We start from the raw sequence: 19,187 nt of genomic DNA, 5'->3' as shown, positions 1-19,187 counted from the left end.
ATTAAGAAATGTATTTATCTTTTCAGCCCACAGAGGACTCTGTTCTTGGATAAGTTTTCAGCCCTAAGGAAAAGTTGGTCTTTGCTTTAGAGTGAGGAGGCAAACAAAAAACAAACCTCAGTCATCACTGCCATTTCCTGTTGCTACTACCATAGGATCTAGATTGTAGGACGTATCAGGGAGTGTCTTTTTCTCTTCCCTTTCTTAGTCACAGCTGGAGAACTGTAGGAAACAGAGGTCAGGATGTAGTCAGGATATTTTGTTTTTATACATCCTGGTTTTAATGCACGATTAAGTTGAATTCTGCTTTCATTTCCACATTGAAAAAGAGGTTAAATCAATGCAGAATTATGCTTTGAATCCTTGAAATTTCATAAGTGTTGACTCTACTTCTTTTAAAATCTTATTGTTGATCCTATGAGACTTCCTTTTATAACATAAACACCCTCATACAATAAAATCAAACTCCAGGATATTTCTTAAGTTGGCGAAATGCTTTAGTAATAGATGATTCAGTTACTTTAATAGTGTATACCATGGAAATTGAATTTCCATAGTTTCAACTCTTGTTGACAAATTTTCTGAAAGATTCTATCTCCAATGATTCTAAATGATTACCTCAGGATGGACGCTGTAAACAGGCATTCCTACGTGGTTTAGATTAGTTCCCTGCATATAAAAAGTAGCTGGGGTAGTAAATTCCTCTGTTGTCACAAGTATTCCTCTCTTCTCTTACTGCACTACTGAGGACCTTGTACTCCTCTCTCACTTGCTGTTTTTCTCTCCTGTCATTCTTGGAGTCTTCTTTTTTGGGCAGGCTTCCTTTATGGTAGAGTTCTTTGTTAACCAGGGTCAATTACCCATTTATTCAACAAATATTTGTTGAATACCTATTAAGTTCAAGATAAGGTGCCAAGATTAACGAGGCTGCATGTCTCAAAGGCATGTCATAGAAATAGTAATACTATGAAATGTGCTGCAAAAAACCCAAAATGGTTTAGAGGCCAAATAAGTTTTGGAAATGGGCATACTTTGTTTTGTTAGAGAGTTACAACATACCTTAGTATATTAAAGAAGTATATTATTCTGAGAAGTTTATTTCCCAAACTAGTTGACTGTGAGACTGTTATATTTTCTACTGCTTGTTAATTTTGTGAATTCCATGAAATGTACTTTGGACAATGTTGAGTTACATATAGAACCTACCCTTATTATTAAATGTGGGGAGAGAATAAAGATGTATAACTGTGTACACTTGAAATAAAGTTATAAATGGTGTCAAAGATAAAGTGCTATAGGAGTTGAGAGAATGGGAAGATTACCTCTAGAAGTGGGAAAGGAATAGGAAGTGGTATTTGAATGATATATTAAGGATCTGTTAGATTTGAGTTGGTGCAACTGGGTGGAGGGACTTTCTAATAAAGCAGACAATAAAATCCAAGACATAAAGGGAAGTAAGTTTAGATCCTTGAGGCAAAGGAAGAGTTCCACTTTGGTGGAGTATAGCATGCATGAAGAAGAGGAATTGCATGTGAGGTAAATTGGGGTTTAATTGTGGAGGTCCTAAATGCCAGGATTAGGAACTTAAGTGTTTTCTTTCCTGTAAATGGAGGTGCCTTGATAATTGTATTTGAGGTCAGGTAATTTGACTATGGTAACAATGGTTGTTTGACCTCCAGATTAGAATTTAAATAGCTAAGAACACATTTTTGCACACAAATACATTTATGTTTCTTGGATTTTCAAACTAAGTTACAAAAGTAAACAGTTACTGAAAAAGATCTCTCTTGTTCAATTAACTAGCTAAATATATAGTAATGAACATGAGATATATAAATGTGGACCACCCCCTTTACCTTCTATTTGCTGAAATGCTGCTTATTTTAGCCATATTAGCTGTTAGATAATTGTGTGTGGAACCTGGCTACCAATTAATTAATTATCATGTATTTGAGAAAATGTGTTCATTCGGCAAACATTTATTGAGTACTAGGGCAGAAGTCATCTCAAGTACTGGAGTTAAAAGACAGTTTAAGTTAAAAACCTAGTTGGGGGAGTGAAAGGAAAAAAACTCTATTCTCTCAGCACTACCACTAGTCTCAGTACATCATTTCTGACACCAGATGTGTGGGGATTTTACCTACAACATTTCAGTCCAGTTTTTCAGCAGACACCGACTGGATGTTCGACAATTAATTTCAATTCTGACACTGTCTACCTGGAGTTAGCATCAGATCCCAGAAGTTGAGGGCTCAGTACAACAAGTATGCCCCCCACTTCAGATACCAGTTGCAGTCCAGGTTGTCACCTGTGCTTCTGACAGACTAGCTAAAAATAAGAGTTCTCATGACCCCCTCCTCAGGTTTGATAATTTGCTCGAACAGCTCACAGAACTCAGGAAAACAATTTACTAACTAGATTACTGGTTTATTATAAAGGGATATGACTCAGAACAATCAGATGGAAGAGATGCCTAGGGCAAGGTATGGGGGAAAGAGTGTAGTACTTTCAAGCCGTCTCTGGGTGACCTTGATGTATTCAGCAACCTGGAAGCTCTCTGGACCCCATACTTTAGGGATTTTTATGGAGGCTTCATCACATAGGAATAATCAGTTATTAACTTAGTTAACTCAGGAGTAGAGGGACTTCTAATCATGCTTGATCTTTCTGGTGACCAGCCCCATCCAGGAGCCCTGTTGCTTCAGTAGAATAAAAGACACTTCTGTCACCCAGGAAGTTAGAAGATTTAGGAGCTCCACATAAGATGTTCCTATCAACCACATCACTTTGGAAATTATAAGGGTTTTAGGAGCTCTGTGTCAGGAACCAGGGTCAAAGACCAAATAGAACAAAAGATGTTCCTAGCACATTTATCACTTAGGAAAAAACAAAGGTCTTAGGAGCTGAGTACAAAGACTAAAATATATATTTCTTGAAATAAAATATACATTTCTTATATTGTGGTATCATAGGGAGACATATGTTAACACATAATACAGTGTAGTATGAGTACAGAATCTCTTCCTGGGATAATTAGGAAAGGTTTCGTAAAGTAATGACATATAAATTGGATATTGATAGATGAGTAGAAACTTTTCAAGCAGGAGAAGGGCATTCCAAGGCAGAGACAGAAGTGACTAATTTTTAAGGTGAGGTGTATTCGGGAAATACTGAGAAGAGATAGGGTCTGTGTATGCATGTTTTAGGCATGTGGAGTGGTGGTTCATAGCAAGGCCTTGAGCCCACAGAGGCAGTTTGGGGGAATCTTCAAGAGGGCTTTAAGGCTATGCTTATGGGAGCTGCATGACTTTTTGAGGAAGGAGTGGAGAGGCAGATAATTTTAACGTTACTGTGAAGAATGGCTTTCGATGGGGAAGAGATTGATAGTTGGGAATATAGAGGGTGTACCCTACCTGGCATAGTTCTTGTCATTTAGTAGGTAGTCCAGAATTGTCTGTTGATTGATTAATCTAGGCAGGTGAAATTCTGACCTAATTCAGTGGGGACAGAGAAGACAAGAAATTTGGTAAGACATTTTGAAGAAGAATCAAAAGAATTTGGTTACTGAGGAGTTAATTCCAAATTTTTGGAAGTTGAGAAAGTAGGTAATTCATTAACTGTGATGGAGAAAATAGGAAGGACCCTTTCAGGGGGAAGGAATAATGTATTCATTTTTAAAAAACTATATTTTAAATTTTTAGTAAGACATCCTGGTGAAGAAGTCCAGAAGGCAGTGAGAAATATGAATTAGTAACTCAGAAAAGACCCCAACTAGAGATACAAATTATCATGGGAATTGTTATCCTTTATGGGTGGCAATTTAGACCTAGGAATGGATGACATCTCTCAGCTTTGTCCCTTACTATTTTGTGATCTTTGACAAGTTACCTAATCTTCTTGTACCTCTTTTCTTATCTATAAAATGGGGATAGTAACAGTACCTACCTTAGAGGGTTATTTCAAAGATTAAATGAGCTGATAAATTTAAACTGCTTGGAAGAATGCCATAGAAGAGTAGTAGCTTTTTAAAATTAATATTGGTAAGTGGATTGAGAAGACTAGATTGAGAATAGGTCAGGGAGAAAAAGCCTTCAAAGGAGACTAATAGGAAATAATCGTAGAGGTAGGAGATTACAGTAGGAGAGAATTACAAAAAGGCGCTGTGGAAGGGTGTGTTTTTCAGGATGGCTACAGATCTGCTATCCTATAATGTGATGTTGACACTCCTCCCATAGAGAGAGAGGGCCCATGCTCCCTTCTTGAATCTAGGCAGGCTTATAACTGTATCAGAAGTGTTGCTTATGTGATTTCCAAGGTTAGGTCATAAAAGGTGATATGCTTGACCTTCTTTTGATTCCCCCCTCTTAGAGCCCAGCAACTATGATACATAGCCAGTTGGGAGAATCCAGGCTTTCCACTGACTGAACTCCCAGCCTACAGTCAACATCAACTTGTTAGCTTGAAAGTAGGTCTTCTAGCCCCAAGTTGAACTACTTCAGCAGATATGACATGGAACAGAGATGAGATTTCCCTGCTGAGCCCTGCCCAGATAGCAGATTTGTGAACAAAGTAATCATCATTCTTATTTTTAAGCCACTAATTTATTGGAGTGGTTATTATGTAGCAATAAATGATTGGAACAGGGGTTGATCAACTCCACACCAAGATTACCACTCTCATTGGTGTGGTGGAGGTAGAGGCAGATGCTTAAAGAGTAATGGGTTTACATTTAAGTATTTAGTAGTCTGAATTCTCTAGTCAAACCAACCTGGCATTTAACTTTTGAAATGAAAAAGTCTTTAAGTTGAGGATCATTTATTGACTGTGTGTGTATAATTAGTGTAAAATATTGAGTCCCTGGTATGCTCAGGAGTTGAGGGGTATATAGTTTAAAAGTTCATATATATATGATATTTTAAAAATTTGTGCTAACTTTTCTGATGCTATTTTCTTTCTTGGAATTGAAATATGAAAATAGTAATAAAATATATATAAAATAGTAATAATGATGTAGTTAACTTTATCATATATATACATTTTTGCTTACTAAAGATATAATGAATCAAAAAAGTGAATGACTCCAGGGCGCCTGCGTAGCTCAGTGGATTGAGCGTCCAACTCTTGATTTCATCTCAGGAAATCAGGACTCCGGAGTCTGCTTGGGATTCTTGCTCTCCCTCTCCCTTTGCCCCGCCCACTCCCCACTTGTGCTCTCTTTCTAAAATGAATAAATCTGTAATTTTTTTTTTAAGTGAATGATTCGTTGGATCCATTTGCTTAATTTGATCCCAGAGGCATTTGTTAAGTGTGTAAATATATTTAATGTGTAAATTTGTAAATATATTTAATTTGATTTGAAATGCTAATGTAAGATTTTTTAGATACTTTAGGTGATAATTTTCCTGGTGTTTGTAGAATTTTAAAAGACACCATAATAGAGTAGAAAAATCTCTGGTTAGAATACTGGTTTAATACCTTGACAATACTTAAATTTCATTGCTTCAGTTACTTAGGTACAAAAATGAGATGAATGGACTAAAGTAAGATGATATTTAATGACTAGCTTTAAAATTTTTTTAAAGATTTTATTTATGGGGAGCCTGGGTGGCTCAGTCGTTAAGTGTCTGCCTTCGGCTCAGGTCATGATCCCAGGGTCCTGGGATTGAGCCCCACATCGGGCTCCCTGCTCAGCGGGAAGCCTGCTTCTCCCTCTCCCACTCCCCCTGCTTGTGTTCCCTCTCTCACTGTGTCTCTCTGTCAAATAAATAAATAAAATCTTTAAAAAAAAAAGGGGGATTTTATTTAGTTTAGAGAGAAAGAGAATGAGTGGGGATGGAGCAGAAGGAGAGGGACAAGCAGACTCCATGCTGAGCACAGAGCCCGAGGTGGGGCTTGATCCAAGACCCTGAGATCTATGACCTGAGCTGAAATCAAGAGTCAGACACTTTAAACTACTGAGCCACCCAGGCACCCCTCTAGCTTTGCAATTTTTAAACCTAATCCTGTGGTTCTTTTGAGACTGGTATAAAAAAAAAAATACTATAACATTCTGTTACCTTTTCTTTGGGGCATAGAAATCAAATACTACTTTATTGTCAGAAGTGAGATATATTCTATTCTGAAGAGAGATTTTGCATAAGAGAATCTAAAATATTTCATAAAATTTTATAAAGTACCACCATTTGATCATCTTCAAAACAATTCTAATATGATTAATTGGCTAATTTTATCATAGTTTAAAGAGCTGGCATCCCCTTGAAGATTGAATGTTAAAATTGACTTTAAAAAAGTAAAACTATTCATCTCATAATGTTGCAGGTAGTTTTCAAACTTACTTTTGCAAAGTTTGCCTTAGTTGCTTTTAAGGGTCTTAATGTGCTTTATCTTCCTACGTTCCCACTTTGCCATCCTGACACAAAATGAAAGAGTTTATAGTGCTTTAAAGAAAAAAATCAATACTCATTAAGTGTAGTTCATCTATTAATCCCCCATAAAACAGATGGTCTCGTGAAAACCAAATCAAATGAGGTTAAAAAGAAGAGGCTAAATGTAAAAAAATTCATTTAGTTCCAGTGCCAGAATTGCATAAGGTTCATATTTGGTTTTTATTAAAATTTTGAATTTTCCTAAATTAAGAATGCTTGTTCTTTATTTTTGGAGTGTGGGGTAGTAGTACTGCCTTTTGTACTGGCTTTTTGGTTTTGGATATATGGATCAAGTCTTGATTTTTCAAGATCCCCTGCAGGGGATTTGGCCATGGCCCCAACTAGGAAGTGTTTTGACTTACTCTGCATCTGTGGTGCTCAACATTATTGTGTTGACCACAGTTGGAAAGCAAGAGAAATGTATGACAGATGATACCCTTGGTTTCAATTTAAGTGTGGAGAAGAGTGAAACTTAAAGTTACTATAAAACAATAAATGACAAAAATGACAGTAGTATATTGTTCTGTGTTGAGATTTGAATTTTTAAGCCTTGTAGGGGTTTAAGAGCGAAAAAATCAGGGGAGGTCATGTAGAGAAGGAACTCTTCAGGGAGTAAATAGGAATTGAGCTGGGCTTTGAGTAAATATATAAAGGTGTTTTGGATTGTTGGAAGAGAAACAGTATCCTTGTGGGATGAGTTACCTGGCCACAGGTAAGGAAGCAGAAGTAGCATGGAGGTGAAGAGAAGACTGTAATAGGCTGATGGTAATGTGGCTGTTCATTTTCGGGGTAAAAGAAATTGGGTAGGACGTGTAAGATGAGAACCTTAAAGGGTAGACATAAGAGTGTGAACTTGATAGTTTAGGAATTGCATAGGGAAGTTTCTGACTAAAAGAAAGCAGTGTTTTAAAGATTAGTTTGGCAGTGGTATGCACAATAAATTTAAGAAAAATACTTTGTAGGTAGTACTTGTGAACCCGTGGGTTAGTTGTTTTCATAGGACCCAGAAATACTTCTTTCTGAAATCCTCTGAGCCTTATTTTTTTTACCTAGGCTAAGGGAAAATATTATTTTTTTTTTAGTTTGTGGGTGGTTGTAACACATTGCATTGGATCTATTTTTGGGGAAGATGCTATAAGAAAATATAAAAGTTTAGTCAAAGAAACAGTGTTAAATTAGGGATTTATGTTCCTGTCCAAGGGCTTGATGTCTTATTTTTGATAGAAATGACCACAAACCCCATATTTTCCTTACAATCGGCAACATTTGTAAAAAATACAAAATCATTTTAACAAACTGACACAATAATCAATTATGTGAAGTTAAACTTAATATGATAGTATTTTAGTCTATATTGCATACTTCTGAGGTTTTTGTTTTTGTTGGGGCAATTTTTGCTTTTTTGTTACTGTAGTAAAATAGAAGGCAAGGATATAACTTTGCCAGGTTTGTGAAATTCTAAAAGATTTTTTGGGGAATTGTTTACAGGTACCTTTGAGAATCCTTTGGGGTGACTTGGTCAATTGGAAGTCTTAGAATCTGTTAGTTTGGCTATCTTTCTTATTGTAAATGCCTTTGCAGCAAGGTTAAGTATTAGAGAGCGAATTATTGGGATTTATTTGGTTTTATAAGCAGAAAGGGTTTTGTTTTGTTTTGCTTTTTGCTTTTTTGGAACTTTCATTCCATTGAGAGGGGTGGCTGATTTATCTTAAACTCTTGTGATAATTCGATTGCCTTAGAGGGTAAAACCTGTACTTTGCTTCCAGGACACTGTTCTCTCCTGGTGTTTCCTCCTCCTTCTACTAGTCCCTCCTGCTTTGTCTCTTGTTGGATCCTTTTCCTCCATCTATCTGAATGTTGTTGACATGCTCTTCTCTTTCCTAGATCTCATCTAGTTATGAGATTTTAAATAACTCTGATATTATATCTAGCTCTAGTTTCTTCCCTGTAATACAAACTTGTTTTTCTGATTATGTGCTCTACATCTTCACTTGCTGTATATTGAATAGACATCCACAACAGGTCATATGCAAAGCAGAACTTGTTTCCTCACTCCCTCTTTCCATCTCTTTCCAGTCTCGGTAAATGACACCACCCACCATTCACACAGTTGTTCAGGCTGCAGTTCTCCATGGGTAATCATGATTTCCATTTTAAATTTCCCCCCACATCCAATCCAGCAATTTGTATGAATACATCCTTTAAAATGTCATGAACCTGATCATTCTTTAGCACCTTAACCACCGTCATTTTCGTTTGAACCATTATCATTATCTCTCGACTACTGCAGTGTTGCAGGTTGAGTTCTCTGAAAAGCAGACTTTGAGACAGCATTTAGTGTGCAGAATATTAACTAGGAGGTACCCTTGAGATGAATGTCTGTGAGGGGGCAGGGTAAGGATGCAAGATGGGGCCTATGGAGAAATAGAGCTACAATGCTGGCCCACTGACAGTGTTATTGGCCCCAGTGGGGAATTCTGGAACAAAAATGAACTGTCAGAGTTGTCCTGCTTTGGACCAAAGTGGTCAGGCCTTTATATCCCTATCTTAGGTATTGATAGATCACACTGGGAAAGGTATGACATTGAGTGAATTGGTTCTCTGCTGCTGAGGTGATGCCTGAAAATACTGCCAGCCGAAGCCTCTCTGCTGATAGCACAGCACTGCTGGCAGCTAGAACAAGACCTTTCTCGAAGGGAGATCTGGATGACATAACACTGTGTCCACCACAGACCACTCCTGTGCCACTAGACTCCACTTTTTCATATACATTTGGGGAGCAACTCCTCTGGCATTCCAATTGGGAGGAAAATTAGAAGGTTAGTGGCATGAACTATGGCTCCCACTATTGTGGCTGGTTTCAGGTTGCCACTGATACTCATTTCTCTAGTCTCTGTTTCCCTTCTCAATTCTCCATTCTGATACCCCCTTACCTTCAGCTAATGCCTCTGCTACTATTGGTGGCTTTACTGGTTACCATACCCTTCTTAGGCCAGGGGTGCTATGCTTGTTTGTGTACTTTCAGAATTGGTCAAAAGAGATCTCCATTAAGAGATCTGTGTGTGTCACAAATACTGTTCCTGCACCTATGATGTAATAGCAGCCCTACCTCCTTTTTTTTTAAATTTTTTTTATTGTTATGTTAATCACCATATATTACATCATTAGTTTTTGGTGCAGTGTTCCATGATTCATTGTTTGTCCATAACACCCAGTGCTCCATGCAGAACGTGCCCTCCTCAATACCCATCACCAGGATAACCCATCCCCCTCCCCCCCTCCCCTCTAGAACCCTCAGTTTGTTTTTCAGAGTCCATCATCTCTCATGGTTCGTCTCCCCCTCTGACATACTCCCCTTTTCTTCCTCTCCTGTTATCTTCTTCTTTTTCTTTTTTCTTAAAATATGTTGCGTTATTTGTTTCAGAAGTACAGATCTGTGATTCAACAGTCTTGCACAATTCACAGCGCTCACCGTAGCACATACCCTCCCCAATGTCTATCACCCAGCCACCCCATCCCTCCCACCCCCAACCACTCCAGTAACACTCAGTTTGTTTCCTGAGATTAAGAATTCCTCATATCAGTGAGGTCATGTGATACATGTCTTTCTCTGATTGACTTATTTCACTCAGCATAACACCCTCCAGTTCCATCCACGTCGTTGCAAATGGCAAGATCTCATTCCTTTTGATTAGCAGCCCTACCTCCTGATTAGAATCAGTTGCCTCTGCCAGAGATGGTCACTCCTCTTCTTGCCTTTATCCACTGGATATAAGCAGCCAAAGTGCGCAGGCAGCACTCATAGTTATAGTTTAATATATAGTTTAATGGGACTCTTATTATATTCCCACTTGAAGAGATCTTTGCCTTTGGAGGTCAAGACCTTTAACCCTCTAGATCCCGAAATTGTAGGAATAGCAAGCACAAATTGAGAGTCATAAGCAGGACCACTTCTGCTTTTGTGCTTTGTTCTCAGACTCATGTTATTCCTGTGGGAACACAGCATCATATAAAGGTTTTAAATTCAGAATATATACTGCATCTTGGAGAATAGTGCTCCATCTTTATAGTTATTGTCTCTGAACTGACACTTCAGCTGTGCCTTCAGCAGGCTGTTCCAGTGCTCTATGGACTAGTAGCTTCTGGGTGGTGTAGTTTGTGATATGACCAGTAGATCCATGGTCACCTCCTTTGCTGTAAAGTGGGTCCTTTGGGCTGATGTGATATGTGGGATCCAGTGCCACAGAAACAACACTCCCTCTGAGGAGAGGCATACCCAACTCAAATGTTTCTATTCCTGTCAGAATGAATTACTCATTTAGAATGGAAAGGAACTAATGTAATCAACTTGCCACCACGTGGTTGATTAGTCTACTTGAAGGATGTGGCTGTTTCAGGGGCTCAGAGTGGGTCTCTGTTACTGTTAGGCTAGATACTGAGCTTTGACAGTAACTGGATCAGCTTTGGTAGGAGAGTTCAAATGGTCTTGAAGCAAAACTGTAAATGTATATCATTGTCAGTTCTATGTGACTGAATTGTCTGATCCTCTTTTTTAATAGGGATAGAAAATAACATATATGCCAAATCATTGGCCATACACCATGAGGCTGGGAAATACTACATCTGGCATGACAGATGGAATGGGCTACTTTTTGGTTGATTTTGAGATAATCACCTTCCAGGATTTGTCTGGTTTCTATAGGACCAGACTAATGAATTAAATAAGAAAATTATTATTAAAATTATTAAAATCCAGCATTCTTTAGATAAGGGGTTGGCAACTTATAGCCAATGGGGTAGATGCTGGTTTTTAAAGTTTTATTGATATACAGCCATGCCCTTTTGTTTACTTACTGTCTATGCCTACATTTGTACTATGGCTACAGAGTTGAATGGTTGTAAAAAAGACTATATGGCTTATAGGCCTGAAATACTTATTGTCTGGCTCCTTAAGAAAAAAACTGCTGATCCTTATTTTAGAGCTTTAAGAGTTGGCACTAAGTTTTGCCATTCCACTTGATTTACTACATTGAGTAGAGGCAATTTCAGAGACTTCTTGGACTTCCCCACTATAAAAGCTCTTACTCTATAGACCAAGGACCCAATGTGGGAGTTACATCTGCCATCAAGTGTGTCTGTCACTGTTACATGTTTGCAGACTGGGGAAATGGCCAGTAGTTGGGCTGATGGCTCCATTGGATCTTGGCTAGGAATCTGGTTTATTACTTGGTTCCCATATGTCCTCACTCTCTTGAATCCATGATACTTGGAGTCAATCAAGTATCAGTATCACCTGGGACCTTGTATGTAACAGACCTCAAAATGTTTGAGTGTTCCCCTTTCCCTAGTGCACAGTTACTCAAGTAAATGGTCATAGCTCTTTTGGCGGGGGAAGAAATTGTAGAGTCATTACTGCATATATTTGCTAGCATATTGCAGAGTCCTTCCTTTCAGGAACCTGGCCTTTTCTTCACTAAATAGCTGGAAGTATATCGTAGTACATCCTACAGGTCCTTGATACAAGCTCTGGACTCTCACTACCTCTTTTGTACCTCATCTACAATTATTCTCTCCTTTGCTCTAGGCACACTGGCCTCTTGTCATTGCTCACATACTAAGTTTGTTTTCTGTACTTGGAGCATTGCTTTCCTACGTGGCTTATGCCTTAGCTGTGTTCAGGTGTTTGTTCAAAATATATTTTTTTAGAGAGGCCGTGCCTGATCACTTCTACCAAAATAAATACTTTAATCCATCACTCTGTATCCTCTTTAGTTTTCTTCATAGTTCTTATTTATCATGTATCCGTTCATTTGTCACTCCCTGTCATGACATCCATAGGGGCAGAGATTTTTCTCTTGCCTTGTTTACTGACTTTTGTAGAATAGTCAGTAACATGTAGTAGGCTCTCCATGAATATTTGTTGAATGAAGGAATATTGTATTTTGAGAAAATTGAAATATTTCATATAAAAAAATGCTTATTTTTTACCATGTCAGTAATATCTGTGTTGATGTATAAATTTTTGGACATACATCATTTAGTAAAACTGGTATATGGAAATTAATGAACAGTGTAAATTTCAATGAAATTTAGTTGAAAATTGCAACTACTGAATAATAAATGAAATTAATAACACATGAGAACTATGATTATTAAGTATTTACATAGGTATGCATGTGTAAAAAATGACAGGGAAAAGGAACATGATTACTATGTAAAGTCATTTATGGGAGTATTGTGGACTTTGGAAGAGCTGACTATTTCCTAAATTTAGCCTCTTTTTTTTTTAAAGATTTTATTTATTTATTTGACAGAGAAAGAGAGAGAGGGAACACAAGCAGGGGGAGTGGGAGAGGGAGAAGCAGGCCTCCTGCCGAGCAGGGAGCCTGATGCGGGGCTCAATCCCAGAACCCTGGGACCATGACCCGAGCGAAGGCAGACACCCAACGACTGAGCCACTCAGGCGCCCCTAGCCTCTTTCAAAGAAAAAGCTCTGGATTTTACCAGAAGTGAAAATTTGGACCTCAGAAATCAGATGAATCTGTGTGACCTTGGATTAAATAACCTTTTTGTATCACACAATTGTATAGGAAATGAATCAATATTGATAAAACCTACCTCATAGACTTGTAAGTATTAAATGAGATTAAGTATGTAAAGATAAAAATTAGCTTTTGTCAACATTTCATCATTATTTAGGAGTATTTCATATGCTTGTCAGATTTTAAGTTTCTGAGTAGCTCAGTTTCTGAAGTTCTAAGTAGCTCTAAACATAAATTCCTTTATCTTGAGTCAATGTTTCCCAATTTATATATATAAATTAAGAATTGTTAGACATACATAAACTTTTGTTTCAACAGAAATGAATTAGAGAAGAGATGATTATTTAAATGACAATATGTTTGCTAAATGAGTTAATTATATTTCAGAGGGCCAGTATTTTTCCTTTGCAGGATATCTAAATTATCCTTAGGACTTAATTCTCAAACATGTTAGCACATGGATAAACTGACTTTTTTCTTTAAAGTAGCTAACAGTCTTGTTTACTTTCTATGCCTTCATCTTATCAGATAGCTTTCCTATAATGGAAATCTTAGAGAAACTGGATTAATATGACTGCTATTTTTCAGTTATTTGACTACTATAAAAGAGACTTTTATAGGTAAAATGTAAAATCTTTAAAATTTTTTAATACCTATTTATATTGTTTTGTGTTACTGCTTGATGTTTACTTTTTTCTTTTAATAATTAGTGATATTAATAGTCATAAAGGTTATATGGTTTTCTTATAAAATATGAACCAGTTTGAAAGTTGATATTGGATTCTGTCTACAGATAGGCATGTGACAGTGTATCAGTTGTCTAATAAAATTATTGGTCATTTAATTAGAATGTTTATAAATATAAGTAGAAATTTTAAAAGACATGATCAGTGATGTGCATATGCCTTCGTGTAGCAATTTTTACCTTTTTAGCTTCACCTATTATCCTTACCATCTAACTTTAGGTACAAGGAACTACTTGTAGTTTCCCATAGTTGCCATTCAGTTTTACATAGCAATAGAACAGAATGATTTAAATCTCAGCTCAGCTCGTGTTACCTTGGTTAAGTAATTAACCTCTCTTAACCTTTGTTTCCTCATTGTAAAGTGCGGGTAAAATAGGACCTTCCTTACAGGTCTTAGGAAGAGAGTAGTAAATGAGGTAATACATGTAAAGAGTTTATGTGAGATGTTATTCTTGTTGGTACATATTCCTGTTCTTATCATGATGGTTTTTCTTAGTCTGACTGAAACTCATCCTTTCATTCCTCCTCTCACATCAGACTGGTGAACGATTCTCTCAAGTACCAGTGTGGTGGTGGTGGTGGTGGTGGTGGTAGTGGTGGTGGTGCTGATGATAAAAAAGAACAAGATTATTATCTGTTGGCCTTAATTGTCACCTCTCATGTTCCTCCAGATGTGGTCCTTGTCATCTAGTCCATCTGCTCAGTTCCCCTAATAGGTTAAGTTCTATCTACTCTTTCCCTAATGGTCAGGAAAAATATTTGTTCCATTATTGTCTGGCTGATTTTTCTTTATTCTAGTCTCAGTTTAAGTGTTGGGTCCTCAGAGAGTTTGCCTGATGTAATGCCTACTTCTTGCCAGTCTGTCTTCCCATCATGTCTGTTCCTGTTGTATAGTCTTAGATCCAGGACTTTTCTTTCGCTTTACATTTATCACAGTTGTTAACTAGTTATGTCTGTACTTGTTTAATGTTGACATCCTTACCTAGAAGATCATTTCTATGAGGCCTTGCAGGAACCCTGTCTATTGAATTAACATCTATATTCTCAGTGCCTACCACAATGCCCAGCACATAGCAGTTGCTCAGCAAAATTTGCTGAATTAGTAAGTACCGCATTTCTGTTGCCCAGCTACCTGTTGAGGTAACAACTTGGCAGTATTAATATTAAAGTTTGCACACATTCTTAATTTTACTTGTCATATACGATTGCATTCTTTATTTATAATTTTTCCCCTATTAGGCTGTGAGTTTCTTGAGGTTACAGTTTTTTAATATATCTTTTTATTCCAAAGCCTAACGGAGTGCTTGGCACTGGAAATTTTATTGTTCAGTGAATGTTTATCAATGAAAATGTTTTTAAAATATGATTAACAAATGGAAAATTTTGTAGATATGAGAATTCAAACTGGAATCACCAGCAAATGCTATTAGTTTAAGTTATATGCTAAGTGGGAGGCAATATATGATACGCATTTGCATGAAAGAAGGTAGTATGAAAAATATGTAAATTAGTATGTATTAGTCTAAAAAATTCATTGTCAGCTAATGGTGAATATTTGAATGTTTAGTTTCTTGATTGGGTCTTCTACTCTAATATTCTTTTTTTCATAATTAATGCTTTTTTTCCTGAGAAAATTTAGAAAATTGTATCCTGCTTTTTTGTGAACATTTTTTCTCATTGCATTTAATTTTTTCAGCATGATTTTAATAAGGATGTAGTTTTTCATCCTGTAAGTTTGTCATAATTTTTCAATAATTATTTTGTTGAATATTTATGTAAACAATTTTTAGATATCATACATAATACTCAGTGAACATTCTGCAAAAATTGTGTTCATATCTCCTTTTCCCGTAGAATTTTAGAAGTAGAAGTACTGGGGTGCCTGGGTGGCTCAGTCATTAAGCGTCTGCCTTCAGCTCAGGTCATGATCCCGGGGTCCTGGGATCGAGCCCTGCATCGGGCTCCCTGCTCCACAGGAAGCCTGCTTCTCCCTCTCCCACTCCCCCTGCTTGCGTTCCCTCTCTCGCTGTGTCTCTCTCTGTCAAATAAATAAATAAAATCTTAAAAAAAAAAAAGTAGAATTACTCGGTTAAAGGGTATGAGCATTCGTAATATTGTTTATGTTATCAAATTATTGCCTGTTGTCCTCCAAAAATACTGTACCTGTTAACATTTCTAACAAAAACGAGTGTCTGAATTTCAGTTTACCCTCTCCTGTATTGCATATTATAATTACCAAAAAACCACTTCGTCAGTGTGTTCGAGGTTAAAAAAAAAGTGATAATTTGACCTTATTTGATTGTTAACGAGGCCACATATGTTTTCTCTTTCTTGTATGTCTTCTATAAATTGTGTCCTTTGCTCATTTTCTCATTGGGATGTTCTAACTAGTCATAATACTGTTCTAATATTTTAATGTCCTAATTTTTATTATTTGTTGATTTTTTAAAATTAAGCCTTGCATATTTTAATAATATTAATGTGTTTAAATGGTAATTTAATTCCATTTTAAGCTCTCACATAGTAAAACCTGCTTCATTTTTGCAAGTAACATTAAGATATCTTCTATGAAGCTTTTTTAAAGAACATTTATTTTGTAAACTAGGAGCCTTTTGTGGCAGATGAGTATATTGAACGACTTGTGTGGAGAACCCCAGGAGGAGGCTCTAGAGGGGGTCCTGAAGCTTTTGATCCCAAAAGGTGAAGTAAAAATGTTTTTTTCCCCATAGATCCAATCTAAAACAAATTTGTGTTTGGAATAAAGGTGACTATTGAAATTCCTTCCAAAACCCTTTTACAACCTGGGGTTTATTTTCTTTTATATTTCTTTTATTTTAGAGGATTTTAACTGGTGTGAGGGGATTTTATTGTATTATAAGAATTTAATGTTTTCTCCAATTAGTAATATATTAGAAAAGGTTGGTTATATCTCTAAAATAAAAACATGTTGAATATGTTGTTTTAAGTATAGTTGTAACTCAAAGGAACAGAAAGTCACTGTTCCCTGGAATGCACACTGTTATTTTTATATATTGTATCAACTTTTTATATCATATATATTAAAAATATATATTTTTATCTTTTTGACTATTTTCTATGAGATTGATTTCTATTCTGGAAGGTAGTAGATATTCTGGGTGAGGTTTTCCTTCATGTCAAAGATAATCCCTAAAATGCTCTCGAGAAAATTAACATAATCATCCCTACCTTAAGGAATGCTTATTGATACTTTATTACAAGTGAACTCGCCAGTTCCTAATGATTAATCATAGATGGATTGATACATATTCTGATTTTCCTCTCTTAGGTTATTAGAAGAATTTGTAAATCATATTCAGGAACTACAGATAATGGATGAAAGGATTCAAAGGAAAGTAGAGAAACTAGAGCAACAGTGTCAGAAAGAAGCCAAGGAATTTGCCAAGAAGGTACAAGAGCTCCAGAAAAGCAATCAGGTAAGCAGTTAAGCTATCAGTAGTTTACACAGGTTATCTTCATTTCCTTCCACTATTAAGTTCTTAAAAAACTCTAGTCAAATAATAGTAACTGTTGAGGTTTCTCTCAACTGTTCCCATCCCTGGGGAAAAATGTCAGTGAATTGTTATCACTTGCTGCTGATCAGTGGTTTGGGATCACAGCACTCCCTTCTTAGGTTGGAGTGGTATCCAGTATAGTCACGGTGCAAACTTTGAAGAATGACACTGTAGCAGACCTGCATTTTTAGGGACTCATGATTAGCTTGGATAGTTAAGTAGTCATTTGTATTCTCATTAAGCATAAAACAGAGTAATACCAGAACAGCTGTTGCCTGGATCAGATTTTTCCCTAATCTGGGAAGTTTTACAGAAGTCATGGGGTATATACCCCTGTGAAAACTGTAGTATAACTATTTGATACTTAGTTCATTGATTTTAGAATCATTGTTTAGGACTAAATTATACTGGGAATATTGTTAAACAGGATACTATTTAATTGCTTAACAAATGTTCATGATAAAATGTTACTTTAATAGTTAAAGGTGTGCGACTTTGTTAGAAAGTTTTCAGATCATGCACTGCTAATGGGCATAAATTGTTTCTGTAGTTTAGCTCACATATAACTTCTATTTTATCTTTAGTTACCTAAGTTAGAGAGTAGAGATGAGATTGGTGGTCTAGTTTTGGTACGAATTCACTTATAAACTGGGTTCCTCTGATTGCATTTTATGCTTATGCGCATTTTTCCCAGGTTGCCTTCCAACATTTCCAAGAACTAGATGAGCACATCAGCTACGTAGCAACCAAGGTCTGTCACCTTGGAGACCAGTTGGAAGGGGTAAACACACCTAGACAGCGGGCAGTAGAGGCTCAGAAATTGATGAAATACTTTAATGAGTTTCTAGATGGAGAATTGAAATCTGACGTTTTTACAAATTCTGAAAAGGTGAGTACTGTCAGCAGGATAAAAGCACCTGCATCATTAATAACAATGCCCAAATTATGAACTACATTTATTACTTTCCAGTTACTACTTTCACATCACTGAGTAGCTGACTTATTAAAACTTTTTATTGTTCTGAAGTGTGTTTAGTATACTTGCCTGCAGATTACTGAAGATTTTTAATTGCAGGATTGTCTGGAATTTTTGTTTATAAAATTATATGTGAAAATGCTGAGGTAACTGTGTTAATAAGTATTTCTCTTCCATTGTTGACTTTTAATATTAACAGAATTTAATAGTTATATTCCATTGGGTGAGAATGTAGTCTGACCTAAATCACTGATAGGCAGAAGTATCTTTCTGCACAAGGAGTTCAGAGCTTCTAATTTCTATTACTTGAAAAAGAACGCTTATAAAGAATTCAAACATAGTTTGGACTAAAGAGAATTGAAAAATCTGAATTGTTTATGTTAATCCTTTTCTTTGCACTAGTCACTTAATACTGGTACATGGTATTGGCTGTTCTGCAATCTTGAAAGGAGGTTATTTAGCTGACTTTCTTCCTCCCAGGGGGGGAAAAAATCAAAATGCACAAAAAAATAGACATTCTTATAGGTAGTGTATGCATATGGTAACATTGTCCACTAATATATGAATACAGTTTCCCTGAATTATTCCTAGTTTACTCCATGGAATATTTTTGATAGTGGAAAGTTAAAAGTTATGTATTGTTGAAGTTTACATTGAATTAAGCAGCACATTTTTGTGAGTGGGAACTGTATAGGCTTATAGAATTTATAATTTTTAGAGAACTTTGAAAAAACAGTTACATATACATAATTCCTCTAAGGAAAAGACAGTATTTTAAATAATGAGTTTAAGCAGTTATATTTATATTACAAAGTTGAATTGACATGATTAACATTATCATACTTAAACACTTGTTAAACAGTGGCAATATCTAGCTTTTATTAGATTTATGTGATTTTTTTTAAGCATAAGAGTAAATGTACATACAGACACACAGCCCAATGCTTGAACAATGAACTGTTTCA

At 36.3% G+C, this 19,187-nt stretch overlaps 1 protein-coding gene across 2 annotated transcripts in view; it reads left to right on the top strand.

Annotated features, from left to right (window-relative positions):
- EXOC5 (exocyst complex component 5) overlaps positions 1–19,187 on the top strand; it is a 57,172-nt gene that overhangs the window by 2,241 nt on the left and 35,744 nt on the right. For both annotated transcript variants that reach the window (XM_025869968.2, XM_073895257.1), the window contains exons 2-4: positions 16,319–16,413; positions 17,021–17,168; positions 17,941–18,135. In XM_025869968.2, coding sequence (XP_025725753.1) covers positions 16,319–16,413; positions 17,021–17,168; positions 17,941–18,135 — 438 coding nt within the window. The remainder of the gene's footprint in view (positions 1–16,318; positions 16,414–17,020; positions 17,169–17,940; positions 18,136–19,187) is intronic.

This window comes from Callorhinus ursinus, unplaced genomic scaffold (assembly GCF_003265705.2).
Source record: "Callorhinus ursinus isolate GAN/ISIS: 27379988/994484 unplaced genomic scaffold, GSC_fseal_2.0 scaffold8, whole genome shotgun sequence".
Lineage (NCBI taxonomy): Eukaryota > Metazoa > Chordata > Mammalia > Carnivora > Otariidae > Callorhinus > Callorhinus ursinus.
This window is presented reverse-complemented; position numbering and strand designations above follow the sequence as displayed.